At 46.8% G+C, this 18801-nt stretch overlaps 1 protein-coding gene across 11 annotated transcripts in view; it reads right to left on the bottom strand.

The window, feature by feature from the left end:
• The window catches only part of SLC41A2 (solute carrier family 41 member 2), a 94942-nt gene that overhangs the window by 12578 nt on the left and 63563 nt on the right, over positions 1 to 18801 (bottom strand). For all 11 annotated transcript variants that reach the window (XM_084796314.1, XM_084796309.1, XM_084796306.1 and 8 more), the window contains 2 exons: positions 8279 to 8410; positions 6426 to 6574 (listed from right to left, as the gene is read on the bottom strand). In XM_084796314.1, the coding sequence (XP_084652440.1) occupies positions 6426 to 6574; positions 8279 to 8410 (281 nt within the window). The remainder of the gene's footprint in view (positions 1 to 6425; positions 6575 to 8278; positions 8411 to 18801) is intronic.

Raw genomic sequence — 18801 nt, 5'->3', positions numbered from 1 at the left:
TAATGTGGGAAATCTGAATGGGAGGCTATACTAGCTTGGAGGTTTAGGATGGAGTAATTATTGCACAGCATTGTGCTGTAGGCTAATTAAATATATCCCAGTCTCTCTGTGTGGTTATTTAGGTATAAAGTTTGTTAAGGAGTAACTGTTGGTTTACACTAAAATTATAAATCAATATTAAATATTAATAATCATTCAACACATGTGATTTGTGGTTCTAACATCAGGAAAGTCTTCATTTGTTTCATGTGTATTCTCCACATCTTCAGCTGCTACACTACTGCTCCACACAAAGAACCTTGTCAAACATTTCACCTCTTACCAATACTAGATACACTCAACGTACCTTTAACAAATGTGATTACTTATGACACAGTAATAAGATGCCTGGAGAATTCTGGCAGTAAGACGTGGCTTTCCGTAAAATTAGAATCTCCATTGCTAAATATTCATTTCACAAGTATGTACTGGCTGAGCTTGCAATAATGAATAAAGCATAATCCCTGTAAGAGCCTAAACTGGCTGCACCCCCACTCTCTATCCACTGGCTGCATCTCCCACTCTATCCACTGGCTGCATCCCCACTCTATCCACTGGCTGCACCCCACTCTATCCACTGGCTGCACCCCACTCTATCCACTGGCTGTACCCCACTCTATCTACTGGCTGCACCCCCACTCTATCCACTGGCTGCATCTCCCACTCTATCCACTGGCTGCACCCCACTCTATCTACTGGCTGCACCTCTACTCTATCCACTGACTGCACCCCCACTCTATCCACTGGCTGCACCCCCACTCTATCCACTGGCTGCTCCCCACTCTATCCACTGGCTGCACCCCCACTCTATCCACTGGCTGCACCCCACTCTATCTACTGGCTGCACCCCCACTCTATCCACTGGCTGCATCTCCCACTCTATCCACTGGCTGCACCCCACTCTATCCACTGGCTGCACCCTCACTCTATCCACTGGCTGCACCCCACTCTATCTACTGGCTGCACCCCCACTCTATCCACTGGCTGCACCCCACTCTATCTACTGGCTGCACCCCCACTCTATCCACTGGCTGCATCTCCCACTCTATCCACTGGCTGCACCCCACTCTATCTACTGGCTGCACCTCTACTCTATCCACTGACTGCATCCCCACTCTATCCACTGGCTGCACCCCACTCTATCCACTGGCTGCACCCCACTCTATCCACTGGCTGCACCCCCACTCTATCTACTGGCTGCACCCCCACTCTATCCACTGGCTGCATCTCCCACTCTATCCACTGGCTGCACCCCACTCTATCTACTGGCTGCACCTCTACTCTATCCACTGACTGCACCCCCACTCTATCCACTGGCTGCACCCCCACTCTACCCACTGGCTGCACCCCACTCTATCCACTGGCTGCACCCCCACTCTATCCACTGGCTGCACCCCCACTCTATCCACTGGCTGCACCCCAACTCTATCTACTGGCTGCATCTCCCACTCTATCCACTGGCTGCATCTCCCACTCTATCCACTGGCTGCACCCCACTCTATCTACTGGCTGCACCTCTACTCTATCCACTGACTGCACCCCCACTCTATCCACTGGCTGCACCCCCACTCTATCCACTGGCTGCACCCCCACTCTATCCACTGGCTGCACCTCCACTCTCTATCCACTGGCTGCACCCCCACTCTATCCACTGGCTGCATCTCCCACTCTATCCACTGGCTGCACCTCCACTCTCTATCCACTGGCTGCATCTCCCACTCTATCCACTGGCTGCATCTCCCACTCTATCCACTGGCTGCACCCCACTCTATCTACTGGCTGCACCTCCACTCTCTATCCACTGGCTGCACCCCCACTCTATCCACTGGCTGCATCTCCCACTCTATCCACTGGCTGCACCCCCACTCTATCCACTGGCTGCACCTCCACTCTCTATCCACTGGCTGCACCCCCACTCTATCCACTGGCTGCACCCCCACTCTATCCACTGGCTGCACCCCACTCTATCCACTGGCTGCACCCCCACTCTATCCACTGGCTGCACCCCCACTCTATCCACTGGCTGCACCCCCACTCTATCCACTGGCTGCACCCCCCACTCTATTGGTGGTGCATCAAGGGCCTCAGCAGTGCTGGGAAGCCCTAACCTACAGATGGTCACAACAGGGGAGGACCTGTTATCTGAAGATTGTGTGTGACTACACAAAGCAGACAGTCTCAGCCAAGACCACCGAAGCAAAGTTCTACATAACCCTCCTTTGTCCTGGCATCTTTACATGCCCCGTGTCCTGAATAATGCCTGGCTCCGGCCTCTGCCTCGGAATCAAGTTCTTCAACGCCAACCAGGGACTGGGGTAACGTTTCTGTGGAGTTAGTGGGTGACAGAGGCTGTGATCCCCCAGCACCCTGACAGACCTGCCTCACTGGGCAATGGCTGCTGGTGCTGAGACATGAAGGCATCAAGGCTCAAGGAAGAGCTGAACAGTTTTAAGTTGTCAACAACATCAAAAAAAAAAATGGCCCCTTACTTTTGTAAACATAGTAAATAAAACAGTGGGCCCTGAGGCCATGACTCAAGAGCACTGATTTAATCCAAGTGAATTATAGCTAATTAATGATAATTAAAGACATTAACATGGGGGCTGGGGAAACTGTCCAGCACTTCAGAGCACTGACTGCTCTTCCAGAGGACCCAGGTTCAATTCCTTGCACACACATGGCAGCTCACAATCATCTCTAACTCCAGTGCCAGAGGATCCAACCCTCACACAGACATACATGCAGGCAAAATATCAATATAAAAATAAAATAAAGATAGTAAAATGTCTTTGGCCAGCTAAAAGCATTGCTTACACTTCAGGCTAAACTGGAATGAATATTACAGGGGAAAGAACTAAACCACAGGGAAGCACTCTGGAGCCACAGAGACCAACGAGGGGAGCCTTCTCAGAAATACATCTGATTCTGTTTCTGTCTCAGAGCCATTCAGTATTTACTGTTCACAGTCTCAAATGCTGTTGTCTGGACACTGCCCCAGCAGAAAGAAAACACAAGAGAAAAGCTGTGTTAACTGACACTTTATAGTTTTTTGTTTTGATTTTTTTTTCCGGGGTTGGGGGGTGGGGGGATTTTCGATATAAAGTTTCTCTATGTTATCCTGGCTGTCCTGGACTCCCTTTGTAGACCAGGCTGGCCTCCAACTCACAGTGATCCGCCTACCTCTGCCTCCCAAGTGCTAGGATTAAAGGCTTGCGCCACCATGCCTGGTTTAACGACACTTTAACCGGAAGCTCTCCACAAACCGGAGAAGCAACGCAGGTGGGGTGGGAAGGTGTGCAGGGCTCTCCGTGCTGAGCACCGAAGGCAGAAAGGGAGGCTGAAACAGTCCCCACACTCTGAAGAGAGGACGGACCAGCCTGCTTGCCCCCAAACTGCTTTATTAAGCCCCTCTCATCAAACAATTGGCCTCACTGAGCATGCTCTGCAAACTACCAACCAATGAAAGCCTTGGTTTCTAAAGTAGCTGGCTGGGAACTAATTCTTTCCAAGGATCACACAGCAAGGGACAGCTAGACAACACAAAGACACCCCCAATCGTCAAACAATGCGTCAAACCAGCCACCCAGGCTCGTGAGCGTCCTTTGGTCCCTGAAGCCGTGACCCCTCTAGCACTGTAAATAAGCCCACAGATCAAGCTGTCTGCCTGGTCACCGGGTGACATCTTAGCCCCGGTACTGATTAACTGCCTCATCATCCTTCGACGTCTGTTTGCTTTATGAGACAAAGCCTCTCTATGTAGCTCTGATGGCCCACAACTCTTGGAATTCAGCACTTGGAGGCAGAGGCAGGTGGATCCCTGTGAGTTGGAGGCCAGCCTGGTCTACAAAGTGAGTCCAGGACAGCCAAGGCTACACAGAGAAACCCTGTCTCGAAAAACAAAACAAAAAAACAAAAATTAAATGGATAAGTAAAAAGTTAAAAAGTTAATAGTGGTTTAATAAAATCAGAAGATAGAGAGCATCACGGAGATGCTTTTTTTTTTTAATGGAGATGCTTTTAAAAGTCCTGATTTAGCTGTAAGGATTCCATTGTTTTGAGAATCTACTCCAGCCTCCCTTACTTGACACTGAAGGTCTTTCCTCATCAGATGATCTGCCTTATGACCTCATCTCACCCACCCCACCCTCAAATTATGTATACGACTTTCCTTTTCTGGCACAGTTCTGTGTTTCCTCACTCTGTGTATTAATTCAGCCATCTAGAATCCCATGTTATGCCGCTCTCATAGAAAATATCTGAAGATATTTATTAAATATTATGCTAATATGTTTATTAAGTAATCATAAAGGCAATAAAACATACTTTAAGCACACCCGGCAGGCAGACGTTTTAATTTTTCTTTCTACGTACTCTGGATTGTCCTGCCCTTTGAAAATCACTGCCTCATATCAAAGAACAAATCTCTGTAACACTGAGAACGCAGTGCACTGGCGTGTGAAGGCGGTTGCTGGCACACAGCAGACCCTCCAAGGCCAGCTTGGTTCACTGCAGCTTTGTCCATGTGGCCTCTAACCGGAACCCTCTCTAGCAGCCTTCGCTGGCCTCACTCCTCCAGGGCAAGCCCCCCGGAAGCCAATGCAGACACCACCCCAGATATTAGTTTACTTCCCCGCTGTATGGGACACCACGTCTATGAAATTAAACCGGAAGCCTGGAGGAGAAGTTGAGACAGCTGGAAACACTGAGGTTGGGTTTATGGGAAGAGACCCAAGTTAAAATAAAAAAAGAATTATTAATGCCAATGAAAACAACACACAAAGAAATACAGCCACAGCAAACCATCTGCCTTACAATAAAAACAATGGAACGGCCCTAAAGCCCTCAGGTTTTTTGTTTTTTTTTTTTTCAACCAAAGTCAAAAGGGGATCAATCATAAGCTTAAAGTTTACTTTAAAACTTACAAAGAGTGGCAGAAAAAAATAGCTACAAATATTTCAAAGTGATGGTCTCTGAGCCATGGATGTAGGGATGCAGAACCTTTGGGTACTATTTAATTCTCAAAATGTGTACCCTTATTACAGCGGCCCACTTTTAAATGTTTTTCGTTGGCATGTATTAATTATACATAATAATGGGTTGCATGTTTTCATATACACACAATGTGTTTTGATATTCACACAGACATCCCACTTACTACCCTCTCCAAATGCCTTCCTGTCCCAAACCAGGACCCCTTCTACTTTTATCTTGAGTGTGAATGTGTGTGTGTGCGTTTGTGTGTGTGTGTGTGTGTGGGCAAGGGTTTTGGCAAGGGTTTGCTTACATAAAAGAAAACTTCTAAAATTTAAAAATTAAAAGCCTTTTACACAACACAGAATAGAAATATAAAAAGCAAACCTAATGAAACAGAGAATGTTTAAAAGTACATTTGATGCAAGTCTAGTGGAGTAGCCATGCACGATGATTCCATGAAAAGCCAGACACGGTGATGCGACCCAGTACTCACAGGCAAACGCCAGTGGATCACTAGTTTGAGGCCAGTCTAGGTTACATTTGAGTTTGAGGCCAGCTTGGGTTGTATATCAAGAAAAAAAGAAAAGAGAAAAGAAATTTCATTTAAAAAGTTATTTAAGGAAGTTTTCCCCAGAATTAAAGAATATGAGCTTTTGAACTGAGTCAAATGGAATAGAGAAAATAAACCCATACCAGAGATTATCAGTATATAATTTAAAAACTAAAAACATGCCAATGAGCAAAACAGAAGTAAAAAGTATAGCTCTTTTTGTTTGTTTGTTTTGTTTGTTTGTTTTTCGAGACAGTTTCTCTGTGTAGCTTTGGCTGTCCTGGACTCGCTTTGTAGACTAGGCTGGCCTTGAACTCACAGCGATCCACCTGCCTCTGCCTCCCGAGTGCTGGGATTAAAGGTATGCGCTACCATGCCCAGCTAAAAGCACAGCTCTTAAAGCTGCTAGGAAATTAAAACAAACATCACGTGTGGAGAGTGTGGGAGAGACAGCTCAGTGGGTGAAGTGTGTGTCCTGCGAGTGTGAGGACCTGGGTTTGCACCTTCAGGACACACACGAAGCCTGGTGCAGAGGAGGGCACATCTGGATCCGAGTGCCGCTGCAGCTGGAGGCGGAGACCTGAGAGTCCCTGGAGGCTCACCAGAGAGCCAGTCTGAAACACAGCAGGCAGCGGCAAACAAGACACTGCCTCTAACAAGGTGGAAGGCCAGCACCGACATTCAAGGCTGTTCTCTGGCCTACGCACGCACGCACACACGCACGCACGCACGCGGCTGCATCAGAAGTGACCTGGCTTCCTACTGGCTTTTAGATGCAGTCAACGCAAAGGCCTCAGCTGACTTCTGGAATGGTAACTCTGTGGTGTGCTGGGGAGATGTTTAAGAGGCTGCCCCCTCTCACCTGTAGCACAGCAGCAAGTAGGTACACAACAACAAAGACGACAGTCAGGGAGGTGTGGCCACTCTTCATCAGGTGGATTGTGTAGAGGAAGATCAAGTGGCCCGGAACCACCAGGAGCAGGAGGACCTGGGCCGACTTATTGTTCACTCCTGTAAGGTGAGATGCAGACGCGCACATTAGGAATCACACTGGAAGGCCGCGCCTGGGGGTGCAGCTCAGCGGAAGGCGGCTTGCTTGCCTAGCAGTCACAAGGTTCAAGACCCTGTACGGCTGGGAAATAAAGTGAACGTATACACTGAGCACGGTAGCACATGTCTATGATCCCAGCACTGTGGAAGCTGAGGCAGGAGCACCTCAAGTTCAAGACCAGCCAAGGCTGAACAGTGAGACCCTGTCCCAGAAAAACAAAATGACAAATTGAAGGTTTCTTTCTCAAACCCACAGCTCGCAGCAGCCATCAATTCAACTGCTGAAGATAAATCTCAATTATTTATAACTCACTTAACTCTTGGAAATTCTCCTACTAGGTGTAATTATAAAATCAAATAAAAGATGGTTGATTAAAAATTTCTTTCATTTGTTCATTCATTCATTCATTCATTTTTTATTTTTCCAGACAGGGTTTCTCTGTGTAGCCTTGGCTGTCCTTGACTCACTCTGTAGACCAGGCTGGCATCGAACTCACAGCAACCTACCTGTATCTGCCTCTAAGAACATGTGCCATTGAGCCCAGCTCTAAAAACTTATTTTAGAGAGCATTAGTATCGGTCATTTAAAAAAAAAAAAGGAGGAGGAAAATGCAAAAGTTGGAATGTTGATTTTTATGTCTTCTTTTATTGTCCCATTTCTGATATTACAAGGAGGGCTGAAGATGCTCAGTGGTTAAGAGCGCTGACTGCTCTTCCAAAGGACCAGGGTTAGATTCCCAGGACCCATGTGATGGCTCATAACACTTCCCCCCCCCTCTGGTTTTTCAAGGCAGGGTTTCTCTGTGTAGCCTGGCTGTCCTGGATTCCTTTTGTAGAGCAAGCTGGCCTCGAACTCGCAGAGATCCGCCTGCCTCTGTCTCCCTGAGTGCTCAGCTTACAGACATGGGCCACCATGCCTGGTTGGCTTCACAACTTTCTACCACTCTAGTTACAGAGGATCAGACGCCCTCTTCCGGCCTCTGGAGCACCAGGCATGCACATGGTGCACAGACACACTTGGAGGCAAACACCCAAGCACAAAATATAATGCTTAATAATGTAACTGTAGTCACATAATATTGTTCCCTGTCACTGGGTTGTCCCCTAATGTCCTGTTTCAGAGCAAATTACCCATATTTTCAAGAGGCAAAAGGAGTAATACGGGGGGGGGGGGGGGAACAGAGCCCATCTGTGTCTAAACCGCGGGTGCTTTCTCTGTTTGTACATAGGGTTCCTCTTTCTTTTCTCTTTTTTTTTTTTTTTTGTTTTTGGTTTTTTGGTTTTTTGTTTTTGGTTCTTTGAGACAGGGTCCCTCTGTGTTAGCCTTGGCCGTCCTGGAGTAGACCAGACTGGTCTTGCACTCACAGCAATCCACCTGCCTCTGCCTCCCTAGTGCTGGGGTTATAGGCGTGTGTCACCACGCCCAGCTAGGGTTCCTCTTTCTGAAGCAGCAAGATATCTCAGACACAGGAATATAAAGTGCAAATGTCACAAAGATGCTCTGCAACTGCATGCAGGAACATGGAAGGCCTTTGTTCCCTGAGCTTAGCTCAGCACAATATAGATTCAAAAAGAAATATAGATTCCACAAAATTTACCTGTCAGTGGGCAGCAGTTCCAGACAAAATACACCCACTCCTCTCTCCCCCACCCACACATACTTACCTGAACCAAAAAACGTCCTACAGGGGTAGGAACAGCCTTTGGGCTCCTCAGGCAGTTCTCCAGGGATGCTGTGCAAATGGAGGTAGGTAGAGATCCTGCTGGCTTGAATGGCCACCAAATTGCCACCGATACCTGAACCATTAGGGAAAACAAACAAGCAGGTTACATTTTCATTTAAGCAACTTCATCCTTCATCGATCCCACCAAAGCAAGCCCTCTCCTGCCACACTGTAGGCCAATGAAACAAACCTTTTCCTGAAATGTTGGTTTCTTTAATGTTGAGATAGATAGCCCATTAAATTGTTATGATTTTAAAAAAGCATTATTTTCAAGTCTGATTAGCTGTCTGATGTGAAAGTAGAGCAGAATACATAATTAAACAAAAAACAATAAAGAAAACATCATTCTTGTAATCGGTTCCCAAAACTAAGTAACAAGATATTTGTGTCTGTCATCTTAATGAGAGAAAAAATAAGCTCGATTTATTCAAATTGACAGGCTCAATACTTCCTCATCTTACTAAAATAAGATGAATTACTCAGGAAAGTCCCATTTTCAACCCAGAAACAGCCTCTGCCCGACCTGGGGGCAGAGGAGTTAATGGGGAGGTATGACATGAATTCCCAGGGGAGGCAGGGCCCTCGAATCCTTTCTCCACTCGCAGAGTCAGTGAGGAAGACAGCAGCCTCCAAGGTGAGTGGGAAGGGAGCAAGTGCAGATTCCAAATCCTTACACGCTGCACATGGGCCAGCGCGTCCACTAGAGACGCCGACGCCCCAGATTCAGGGACCCCATATGCATTAGCTAGTGACCTTCCGAAAGTTTTCTGAGACAGACCGTGGGCAGGTGGAAGACTCAGGAGCCGAGCCCACAGGGTACCATCTTAACCGCTTCCAGACTGGAAGCCCCACAAATCCTGTCACATAAAGCCGAGCCACCTGGGAGGTGGAGGAAGCACCTCTCATTCTGTGTGGTCCCAGGCAGAGCAGGTGCCACAGCAGGAAGGAAAGAATGAGAGCTGAAGGCTGAAGGAACCCCCCCCCCCCCCCCCCCCCACCCAAGACCTGGAGGTTTGACTGCCAATAGAGGGGAGAGAGACACACTAACTAACACCATCCCCTCAGGACCAGGGGCAGGGGCTGCTGGGGTGAGGTGAGGTAAGAGAGCCCTAGCCATGTAGGAGGGGAGAATGCATCAGCAGGAACAACATGAACAACCACTTCACACACCCCAACACTCACTCAGCCAGGCCAGGACCGGGGCAGCAGGAGCAGCCCCTCCCCCACCATAAAGAAAAGTGAAGGATTCTGAAGGACCCACAGTCCCAGGGCTGCCCTGACTGCTACACTAACATAAAGAAAGGACTGCTCATTTCTAGGCACAGATGATGTTTGTCTCTCTGTCTCCAGTGGCCTTTCATACACAGTGCCAACCACTTAATAAAACTTCACAAGATAGGAGTAAAGAGGAACAAAGAAGGCAGTCCATTGTGGGAGTTAAGGGGTCAGCAAAGCCATTGTCATTATCATTTGGGATTTGAGACAGGGTATCTTGGGGTTCGGGCTGGCCTTGAGTTTGTATGCCCTTGAGTTCCTGATCCACCTCCCAAGCGCTGGGATTATAGGGATAGGCTACCATGCCCGGATCCAGGTAGTGAAATTATTTGACAACGATTTAAAAATAACTATGTTGGACACATTAAAGAATGCAGCGAGGAAAGTGTATAACACACAATAAAAGATGGGGCAGAGATGAGCTAAAATGTGAAAAAAAAATGTAGTAGAGACACACAATGCTAAAGACCATTGAAGGAGCAGCACCAATATCCAGGGGAAAGTGTTACAACTGAGAATATTACTTAAAAACATCGACACACAAGGCCACCAGACACACTGTGCAAGGTGCCCATGGGCCACTCACAAACACAAACTGCAGGCCGCAGGACAAGTGTTGTTGAGTATGAAATGACCAAAACATGTAAAGGGTGCTCTCTGAGCCAGGCAGTGGTGGTACACGCCTTTAATCCCAGAACTCAGGAGGCAGAGGCAGGCGGATCTCTGTGAGTTCGAGTCCAGCCTGGTCTACAGAGTGAGTTCCAGGACAGCCAGAGCTGTTACACAGAGACACCTAGTCTCAAAAGACCAAAAAAGAAAAAGGAAAAAAAAAAAAAAAAAAAAAAAGAAGGGGGTGCTCTCTGGGCACACCAGGAAACCGGACACCTGGGACTCCCCTACCTAAATATTTTTAAAAAGTAAACAGTATGCTTGTAAATAACCCACAGATCAAAGGAGAGATTGCAGTAGACTTAATAAAAACATAACACCCTGAAGTCCACGTGAGGTGCACAGAGCAGCCCTTTGAAATCCGGAGCATTCCTTCTATTATAAACAGGAAAAGTCATATCGACGATGTCAGGCTCACATCCTGAAAACTTCAAAAAGTGCAGAACAGAGAGGGAAGAAGGAAGCAGCAGCAGAAGATTACAAGTCAACAAAAGGGAAAACACAACAAAGAAATAAACCGGAAGCTGAGTCTCTGAACTCACATTGCAGCACCCAGTGGCTTCTAACTGAGCACATGAGGCGACCAGGGCACTGACAGGAAGAGTGTGAAGCCAGCCTGGGACACACAGTGAGTTCTGAGCCTGCCTCACATGCAGAAATAAACAAGTAAATAAGCCGGAGAGGTGTGGCTCTCAGAGCACACACTGCTCTTGCAGGAACCCACACAGGTGCCTCACAACCTTTTATAGCTCCGGCTCCAAAGGATCAATGAACAAATTGCCCCGCCCCAATCCACATAACTATACATTAAAAAACACAAAGCAGCCCAATATTAAAAACAGAATTAAACAGAATTCATCGCCATGCCAGTGAACAGACACCAAAAAGATATCATAGGAGTATCATGAAAAAACTTCCATGGTCAATTATTAGCAAATCATATCCAGCAAAACATTCAATGTGTGGTACATCACAACCAAATTGGGCTTATCCAAGGAATGAAAGACCAATTTAACTTCTGGAAGTAAATTAACATAATTCATTAGCAAGTAAATGGAGGGAGAAAGTAACATGATTGTAAGAAAATGTGGGGGAAACCTGATACAACTCAACAGTCATGATGAAAAGCTCTTAGCAACGCAAAATGCTCTAACCTGATACACACACAAGCTGGGACACCACGGGGCCCTGCAAATGGCTTCTCCCATGTGAGGCCAGTTATTGACACGTAAACCAACCGTGAAATCTGTCCTGACTCATCCTAAACACAAAGCCCAATTCCAGGTGAATTAAAACCATAATCCAGAAAGTGGAGCTGCTAAACTGTAGAGGGATGGTGAGCCGGCTGATGTTACGGATGGCCTTGATGGGATGAAAGATGTGATTAAACGGAGAACCACTACAGGAGGCTGGGGGCGACGAACCACCCTCACTGAGCGGGGTCCATTTTATTGTCCGACACCTGGACTGAAGGAAAAGGACCTTTCTCCTGGAGCAGGGGCATCCTCCTGTCAGAAGAACGCTTGCAACAGGGTTCTGAAGCCTGTCACGAATACACTCCACTGGCTTCCCCGGTTCTGAGGCTGGGAATGAGGGTCACTACAAGTGGCCTCTTCTCAGCTTCCATAATTGCATGAGCCAACCCCTCCTCCTTCCCCCCCCTTCTCCTGCTCCTCCTCTTCTTCCCCCTCCTTTTCCCCTTCCCCATCCTCCCCCTCCTTCTTCTCTCTCTCTCTCTCTCCTTTCTTACCCCCCTCCCCCTCCCTTTTCCCCTCTTCCCCTTTCTTTCTCTCTCCTTCCCTCTCTCCCTCTCCCCACACCTTCTAACTCTCACTCTCTGGAGAATCCTAATACATGTGGAAAGAACTTTTTTTTTTAAACGAAACTGTAAAACATAAAAGGAAAGCTTATAAAATTTAAAACTTTTGCTCACCAGAAAACACTTTAGGCCAAGAGAGGAAAACAAGTCACAGAGAGTGGACAGTCTGCAAACACGTGTAACTATCAATAGAAAAATAAAAAAGGACAAAAGACTCAGCAGGCAGCTCACCAAAGAAGTTAATCCAGTGGACTAGAGAGAGTGCTCACTGGGTAAGAGAGGCTTGCCACACAAACCTGAGGGCCTGAGTTCAAAATCTAGCATCCACGTCAACACTGGCATATGCCTATAGCCCAAGTTCTGTGGGAACTTGGTGGTAGGAGTTGACTGGGGCTTGTTGGCCACCCACATCTCAAGGGGAAAAGGTGGACAGTGACATCCTCCTGTGGTGTCTGCACACACGTATGGACACCATCACACACACATAGACACACACTTTCATACACGTGCAAGAAGTGAACAGGAGAGGTCCAAGCCCACCAGGTATCAAAAGCAAAGCAAGCATTTAACACCCACCAGGACAAGCAAAAATAATAATAATAATAATTCTGGGCATGTAAACTCTTAACGATAACATGGCGCTCTGCATTCTGACACAAGGCTACCAGATGTGTAAACTGGGCTTGCAGCTGTAGCTCAGTGGTAGAGCTAAGTTTGTTAGCATCTCTATGGAGAGCACTTTGGAACTCTGTAATGGACGTGGTGGGGAGGGCTGGAGATGGCTCAGCAGTTAAGGGCACTGGCTGCTCTTCCAGCATAGGCCAGACCCATTTCAGCCAATAACTAAGACCATAAAGGTTGTTCTCGCCAGTGGATTACCGCATGATGCCATGTTACACGCTGTAGTGGTTAAGTTAAATGTACTTATCTTCTTAGGTATTTATCATGGACGGTGCAGTCCCTACCCCCGCTGCCCATCTCCCCAGCCTCTGGTTACACCATTCTATGGTCAGAGAGAGCCTAGAAAGTTAACTTTCCCGCTATCTGACTGGCATCCCACAGGACTTATCTATCTGTGACCACTGTTTTACTCAACACAGCAATGGCATTTCATTCCTGTTGTCACAGGGGACCAGGCTTCCTTCTCTTTTATCCCTGAGCAGTCTCCCACTGTTTGGAACATGATTTCTTCATCCATTCATCCACTGACACACTTAAATTGCTTCCATCCCTTAGCTATTGTGATCAGCACTTCAATAAATAGGGAGGTGCAGTGGGGTTGTGGTATCATGTGGTCAGGTTAATTCGTTGAGGACCCTTTATACTGTTTCCCTTAGTGACTGTACAACAGTCTACAAGGTGTGTTTTCTTCCCACAGCCTCGACACTGTTTTCCTTTTGTCTTACTGGAGTGGCGTCCCGGGTCACTGTGGCTTTGACTTGTGTATCCCTGATTGGTGCTGTTGGGCATTTGCACATCTTTTGAGAACTTCCTACTTCGTTTCTAGTGCTAGAACTGGAACGACAGCGTGCGTCCATCAGGACTCCACCTGAAAGGGAGTGAACAGGCACGCTCCATTTAATGATGGGGGCACACTGCTGAGCTCATTGTTTCGATTTCTTCTTGCATAACTGAGAGAACAGCTACACAGACTAAGCCTGCTGTACAAACTAATAGTGTCATCATCAGTCACTGGCCAGAGTGCCACTCGACAGTGTGTAACTGTTAGAGAAGGAGCCTCTGGGATGCAAAGAGTAAAAACCATTCCAAGAGGATGTCTGCAGCAGGTGCTAAGCATCAGCAGCTTTGATGAAGTCTCTGCTGTAGAGTGTCACTGTGGTGGGTTGACTGAGAATGGCCCCCATAGGATCAATGTTAGAATGTTTGGTCTCCAGTTGATGGAACTGTTTGGGAAGGGTTGGGAGGTGTGGTCTTTTGTTGGAGGAGATGAGTCAGTGGGGGGTGAATTTTGAATTTTTAAAAGCCCATGCCATTCCATGCCACAAGGGAGAATCTCTCTGTCACTGTCTCTCTCTGTCTCTGTCTCTATCTCTCTCTATCTATCTATCTCTCTCTCTCTCTATCTCTCTCCTCCCTCTTTTCTGGACAACTTAGGAACTGACTTGGAGGAACCAGAAGCAGGTGATTTCAATAATGACAGCTCGTATTAGCAGCTTCCAAAGCTGAGCAGTGGGCCTGTATATATGTGAATACATTCAAAATGACAAGTTTAAAGCTATGTGTGGTAGCACACACCTTTAATCTCAGCGCTCAGGAGGCAGATGCAGTTGGCTCTCTGTGAGTTCCAGGCCAGCCAGGACTACACACAGAGAAAGGTGCTATCTCAAAATACAAAAATACAGGTGGGATAACTATTTGTCTGGCATCTATTGAAATTTTGGTATTCAACACATTCTAATAAAGTTAACTTACTGTGGGAACAGGAATTTAATTATTTTAATCATAGAAAATATATAAACAGAAAAAACACCATAAAAAAGCATGAATCTGCCTTTTTGCAGCCGAGAAAATAATTTGTTGTTGTTTCTGTTACTGGGCTAAAACTAAAATAATTTGTTATATTTTTAAAAGCTAAAACTATGGCTTGATTTTAAACTAAATTTAGCTTCACAATTTCATTGTTATGTGCCATTTAGCAAGTAACAAATCTCACTAAAAGCAAAGGCCTGATAGCCGGGTGTGGTGCTTTTAGCTGGGCATGGTGGCGCACACCTTTAACCCTAGCCTTCAGGAGGCAGAGAGAGGTGGATCGCAGTGAGTTCAAGGCCAGCCTGGTCTACAAAGTGAGTCCAGGACAGCCAACGCTACACAGAGAAACCCTGGCTCAAAAAACAGAAACAAAAACAAAACAAAACCAAAAAGCAAAGGTCTGGTGTGGTCTCAAAAAAGCCACTACTACTACTAATAATAATAATGATATAAAGAAAATATCACTTAGAACTGGTGAAATGACTCAGTGCACAAAAGTAAAAACCTGACAACCCAAGTTCAATCCCCAGACCCCACAGTGAAACACTGAGAACCAACTCCTAACACTTTCTTCCTGCCTACACACACACACACACACACACACACACACACACACACACACACACACAGATATACACACACACACACACACAGAATAACAACAATACTAAATTTAAAAAGAAGTAAACTAGGGCTGGAGAGATGGCTCACAGGTGAAGAGCACTGTCTCCTCTTTCAGAGGTCCTGAGTTCAATTCCCAGCAACCACATGGTGGCTCACAGCCATCTATACTGTGATCTGACGCCCTCTTCTGCTGTGCAGGTGTACATACAGATAAATCATTCTTCTGTATAAAATAAATAAATAAATCTTTAAAAAAATAAGTAAACTAATTCAGTTTATCATAAAAATATCAGAACATGCACCCTTTGGTGTTCTGGCCACTCTTCTCAAGGAAACACATTTCTTTACAATTATGTTTAAAAGTCACACAGCCAGAGCCGGGCAGTGGTGGCGCACGCCTTTAATCCCAGCACTTGGGAGGCAGAGGCAGGCGGATCACTGTGAGTTCGAGGCCAGCCTGGTCTACAAAGTTAGTCCAGGACAGGCAAGGCTACACAGAGAAACCTTGTCTCGAAAAACCAAAAAAAAAAAAAAAGTCACACAGCCAGGCCGAGTCACTAAGGCAAACACAGGCTCTGCTCCCTGCGGATTTCTACCACAGCCCCAGCACAAGGGCCTGAACACTGCCCCAGCCACTCAGCAACAGGAACCCCTCGGACACTTCCTTTTCCTAATGTGAAAATAAAGACAGTGCTCATCAGGATATTGAAATGAGTAAATGATGTACAAACCGAAGGCAACAACTACAAACATAGTGATACACGTGAATTACCACCACCACCAACAACAAGCAAGTTACACAAACAGATGGTTCCTGCGTCACTGTTTCCTACTGTAGGCACTTCACTAAACATGTCGTACAATTCAGCAGCCAGCAAGGAACTGGACTGCTTTTCAGTTCACTTGGTGTCTTATTTTAGTTTTAGACACGTGTCTGGCTAATTTATGTCATCTTAGCACAAGCTGAAGTCACTAGAGAGGAGGGACCCTCCATGAAGAAAATGCCTCCATTGATCCAGCTGTAGAGCATTTTCCTAAGTAGTGACCAACGGGGGAGGGCCCAGCCTATTGTATGTGGTGCTAACCCTGGGCTGGGGGTCCTGGGTCCTGTAAGAAAGCAGGCTGAGCAAGCCACGGGGAGCAAGCCAGGAGGCAGCACCCATCCATGGCCTCTGCATCAGCTCCTGCCTCCAGGTTCCTGCCCTGCTTGAGTTCTTGCCTTGACTTCTCTCAGTGATGGACTGTCACCTGCAAGCCTAAGCTGAAATAAACCCCTTCCTCCTCGGGTTGCCTCGGTTATGGTGTTTCATCACAGCAATAGAAACCCTAACTAAGACAGAAACAGCCTTACTGTGTGCTCCTGGCTGACCTGGCACTATTTAAACTCACAGAGATCCTCCTGCCTCTGCATTCCGAGGGCTGGGACTAATGGCATGTACCACCATGCTCACTCTGGTATCCATATCAAGTTCAGATGCTGAGTTTCTCATGTGTATGTTTGTGTGTGTGTGTGTGTGTGTGTGTGTGTGTGTGTGTGTGTGTGTACACACGTGTTGCCACAATACACACACAAAGAAGAACCTCAGGTGTTTGGAAAGGGTCTCTTCCTTGTCATTGCTTTCTACCTGTGGACTCTACACCAGATGACTACAAGCTTCCAGGAATTCTCTTGTCTCTGCCATAGGAGAGCTGCGAAAGCAGGTACACTGCAGGCACACCTTGTATGTGGGCTGGGGGGGGGGGGCAAGCTGAACTCAGGTCTTCAGTGTGATACCCACCGAGCCATCCCCCAGCCCCCTGCTTAATGACCTTTCTATCAGAAGCTTATGCCAACTGTGTTCTTAAGTCTGGACTTGTCTAATCAGCGCTCACTTATGAAAGTAAACAATGAGAAGGCGGGCGGTGGTAGCGCGTGCCTTTAATCCCAGCACTCGGGAGGCAGAGGCAGGCGGATCTTTGTGAGTTCGAGGCCAGCCTGGTCTACAAAGTGACTCCAGGACAGTCAGGGCTACACAGAGAAACCCTGTCTCAAAAAACAAAACGAAAGAAAGGAAGAAAAGAGAAAGAAAGAAAGTAAACAATGAGAGCAGAGCACCTCAGTGCCAGCGTGGACTGTACACCTGCTGACCCCACGTATACAAGGCCAGTGACCCAAGCTCCTATACTGAATTCACGCACCCCAGCAAATGAAAGAGGACAAGCGTTTGTCCTACGGCGCGGAAGCACTGCCACAGAGATTCTGGGGAAGCAGAAAGTTAGGGCCTGATTAAAACGGGGCCTTTTTATAGTCAGCCATGGACTTCTGCTCACAGCCTCGCCCCAAGCAGAAGAATCCAACAGGAAGATTTTACGGACTGCAAAACCAAAGGTTGCAGATAACATTTGCCAACACCAGCAAGTTCCACGGGAGTGTGTGTGCCACGGTTTGTTTTCCATCTTCTTCGCTCTGGGGACTCTCTCGGGATAATGGTCCATCTGGTGTCTTATTAGGCACAGGATGCTTCAGTGCAGACATAGAGAGCATGTGCTGTTAGGGTTGAGCCAATCTACCATAGCTGCCATCTCCCTGAGATGGAGCTATTAACAATCACTTGTAGCGCTTGTTGAAAGCCACAGATGCCCTGACAGAACTCTATAGAAACACCGGTTTATCACTTCCGTGCTACCATATGCTGCAGACTAACACGCATGAGAAGTCATCTCAAACCTTCCTTGGTCGACTTCAGAAACACACTAGAGCTCCGCCTCCAGATGAGGTGAATACCATTTTAAGTAAACAATGTAACTAGTGAGGAGACTAACAAGTGGCAGCCTCTCATGGTCCTGTCAGTGTTGCTAGTTCTATTTTTAATTACTGCAAAATTATTACCTTGGAACAGCTTTCTTTGATGTCAAAGAATGATTTCTTGGTGCTGTTTTATGCACTGCTGCTTTCAAGAACTTGTTAGTGATGTAGCTTTTGAAGTATTTAAATTCTACAGACGCTAGCTGAATATTAAAGGTAGCAGGAGGCATCTAAAGATAGTCTCATATAAAGTAAAAACATCAGTAGAGATAGCCTGTCGATAATTGGCGAGACTCCTCAGTATCCACAGGACCTAATTTTAGGTATATTACGGTACAATAGGCTCATTAATAGTAAAACTACCTGATGCTAAGAAGCAACTGGCAGCAGGGTCATCTAAGGACTCCTTAAAACTCTTTACGTCTCAAGTAAACGCTTCACACTCACATCATAGGTTACAGTCCAGGTTCTACCAAGAGTCCCTTTTGCACATTCGCAGTGGAATCTTAAAAAGGAACCTATGCTCCTACCCACTTGGCAAGTAACCCAGCACCTTGCATACGTGCTGTGTATGGCAGCCCCTCCGTGTGCCGCTGTGAGACCCCGTCCAGGCAGCACTCCCCAGGGAGCTCACATGCAGTGGCTATTCTGCAGGTTCAAGAAGTGCACGAGGACAGGGGCATACCCTGCAGTCCCGTGGAGATACGCACCAGCACACATTTTGGGTTGGTTTGGTTGGTTTTCCAAGACAGGGCTTCTCTGTGTAGCCCTGGCTGTCCTGGAACTCATTTTGTAGACCAGG

Source organism: Acomys minous (genome assembly GCF_964271855.1).
Source record: "Acomys minous genome assembly, chromosome: 9".
Classification (NCBI taxonomy): Eukaryota; Metazoa; Chordata; class Mammalia; order Rodentia; family Muridae; genus Acomys; species Acomys minous.
Note: the sequence above shows the minus strand (reverse complement) of the source record. Positions and strands in the feature narration are given on the sequence as shown.